The sequence below is a fragment of the Branchiostoma belcheri genome, unplaced genomic scaffold (assembly GCF_001625305.1).
Source record: "Branchiostoma belcheri isolate BF01 breed outbred unplaced genomic scaffold, Haploidv18h27 scaffold79, whole genome shotgun sequence".
In the NCBI taxonomy this organism is placed as follows: domain Eukaryota; kingdom Metazoa; phylum Chordata; class Leptocardii; order Amphioxiformes; family Branchiostomatidae; genus Branchiostoma; species Branchiostoma belcheri.
Genome location: NW_017804453.1, coordinates 1,407,131 through 1,409,026, shown reverse-complemented (window position 1 = coordinate 1,409,026; position 1,896 = coordinate 1,407,131). Strand labels below are relative to the sequence as shown.

At 40.1% G+C, this 1,896-nt stretch overlaps 1 protein-coding gene across 1 annotated transcript in view; it reads right to left on the bottom strand.

The window, feature by feature from the left end:
* LOC109485863 (collagen alpha-3(VI) chain-like) overlaps positions 1–1,896 on the bottom strand; it is a 24,664-nt gene that overhangs the window by 249 nt on the left and 22,519 nt on the right. The window contains 2 exon segments of the mRNA XM_019789534.1: positions 6–132; positions 135–398. Coding sequence (XP_019645093.1) covers positions 6–132; positions 135–398 — 391 coding nt within the window.

Here is a 1,896-nt window from a genome sequence, read left to right as displayed (position 1 = left end):
CTTGCTTGTAGGCAGGNGTTGCCACTGCGTCATACGAAAGGCCATCTGTGACGACAATGAGCACTTTCGCTACTCCGGGACGAGCTCCATCTGATCTTGCAAAGCCATACCTCCTCACGTACCTGATGGCATTCCCGTCAGGGTACCGCCTCGCATGTATGTAATATCGTCGATTGCGCTGGACAAACTTTCTTTCGTTTGGAAGCTGTTCATAGAGAATTCTTGTCTTACTCGCGTGCTGTATTGGATAACTCCTACCTGTGTTGATGAGGGGCCGATGACAAAGGTCTCGGCAATCTTTTTCGAAAATTCTTTGACCTTTTCAAAGTTGTTGGCCCCTACACTTCCTGAACCATCTAGTAACAAAATGACGTCTAGGGGAGTTCGACACGACAGAGCTGTGAATGGAAAATATATCTAGGTAAATGAGACATATATACTCAAGATCATTTTGTAAATACTAATGCAAAATAAATGAAAATCAGTGGGTCTGAAGATTACCTCTCATAGAATCTGTTGCTTCTAGGCTGAAAACACATTTATATAAGTACATTAAAACCAATTCAGAATTCACAGGACAGATCAGACAAAAGCCATGCCGAAACCAAAGTCTCCATTTACTCACCATCATCACCAGAAGAGAATGAAGTTGGATCAACAGTCAAGCCTCCCACATTTCCTGATGATACAGCTGTAGAAATTGTTGTCACTAGTGTACTGGAGGACGACGACACGACCACTACAGTGATGGTGACTCTGATGTAAAGTCCACTGGGGAAAACAAACAGCATATTCAAAGTTATTGTCGATGTAAAAAGAAGTTATGGAAGTTTTAGAGTAAAATTTAAAATATATATATATATATACAGTGCTCTCCTGTTATTTGCATGGACGATTTGTCAGGGAATTTTATTCCTATAACAGGTTTAGTCCAATAACCTTAGGAGAGTCCACACGACCGACAGGGAGGGGAGGTCAGTTGGTTATGGATGATACTGGGCTGGGGCCAATTGAAACAACCACAAACATGATGTTATTGGTATCTATATACTCACTTTCACCCACAAGTACATACATGTACCATATTCTGATCTTCAATTCAAGTCACATTTAGAAACTCATAATGAACAGGGCTAACATGGAGATAGAAGATCAGACACATTCCACCTTCATACTGTCAACCCCTGTGTTGGGCAAAAGCTTACCAAACCTAAAACAACAGCCCAATCAAGGACACCAAAAAGGAACAAAGGACTTCTTCACACAATCATCATTGAGTGATTGGGGGTTCTCACCTGTCCAGAAGGAAGTGACAACAGAGAAAGTGTATGACAATGGAGGGTGCAGGGGTGATAATGAATGAATAACAATGGACTTCATGCAGATTTGCTGATGCGCAACAATTACATGTATTTCTTTCACGTACTTCTGGGTCAGTGTGCCATTGACTTGGAAATATTTTAGTCCAATATCAGGTTAAAGTCATAACAGCTCATGCAATTATGCCATGCAATTTATAATGTAGTGAATGGGAAATGGTTTGGGTTTTCAGAATTTTATGCAGATACCAGGTTTATGCCAATGTCAGTGATGCAAATAGTTGGTGAGCACTGTATATATATATATATATATATGTAAAAAGTCGTACTTACGAGCATCTGACGCTGGTCACTTCAATTGACACGACACCTGGGATACTTTCAAGAATCGACAATACCTAAAGATAAGAAAGACAAAAGAAAACGCTGAAGAACTGCATGTTACTCTTTGCGAACGTTACGTCAATTTCGACGTAAGATAAAAAGACGCAGTCAAGTGAAGAAATGTAAAATGGCATTAGTCTACCGTTTCCTTGTAATAAAGATTAGTGCCCATTAAGGTCCATATCTACAGAAA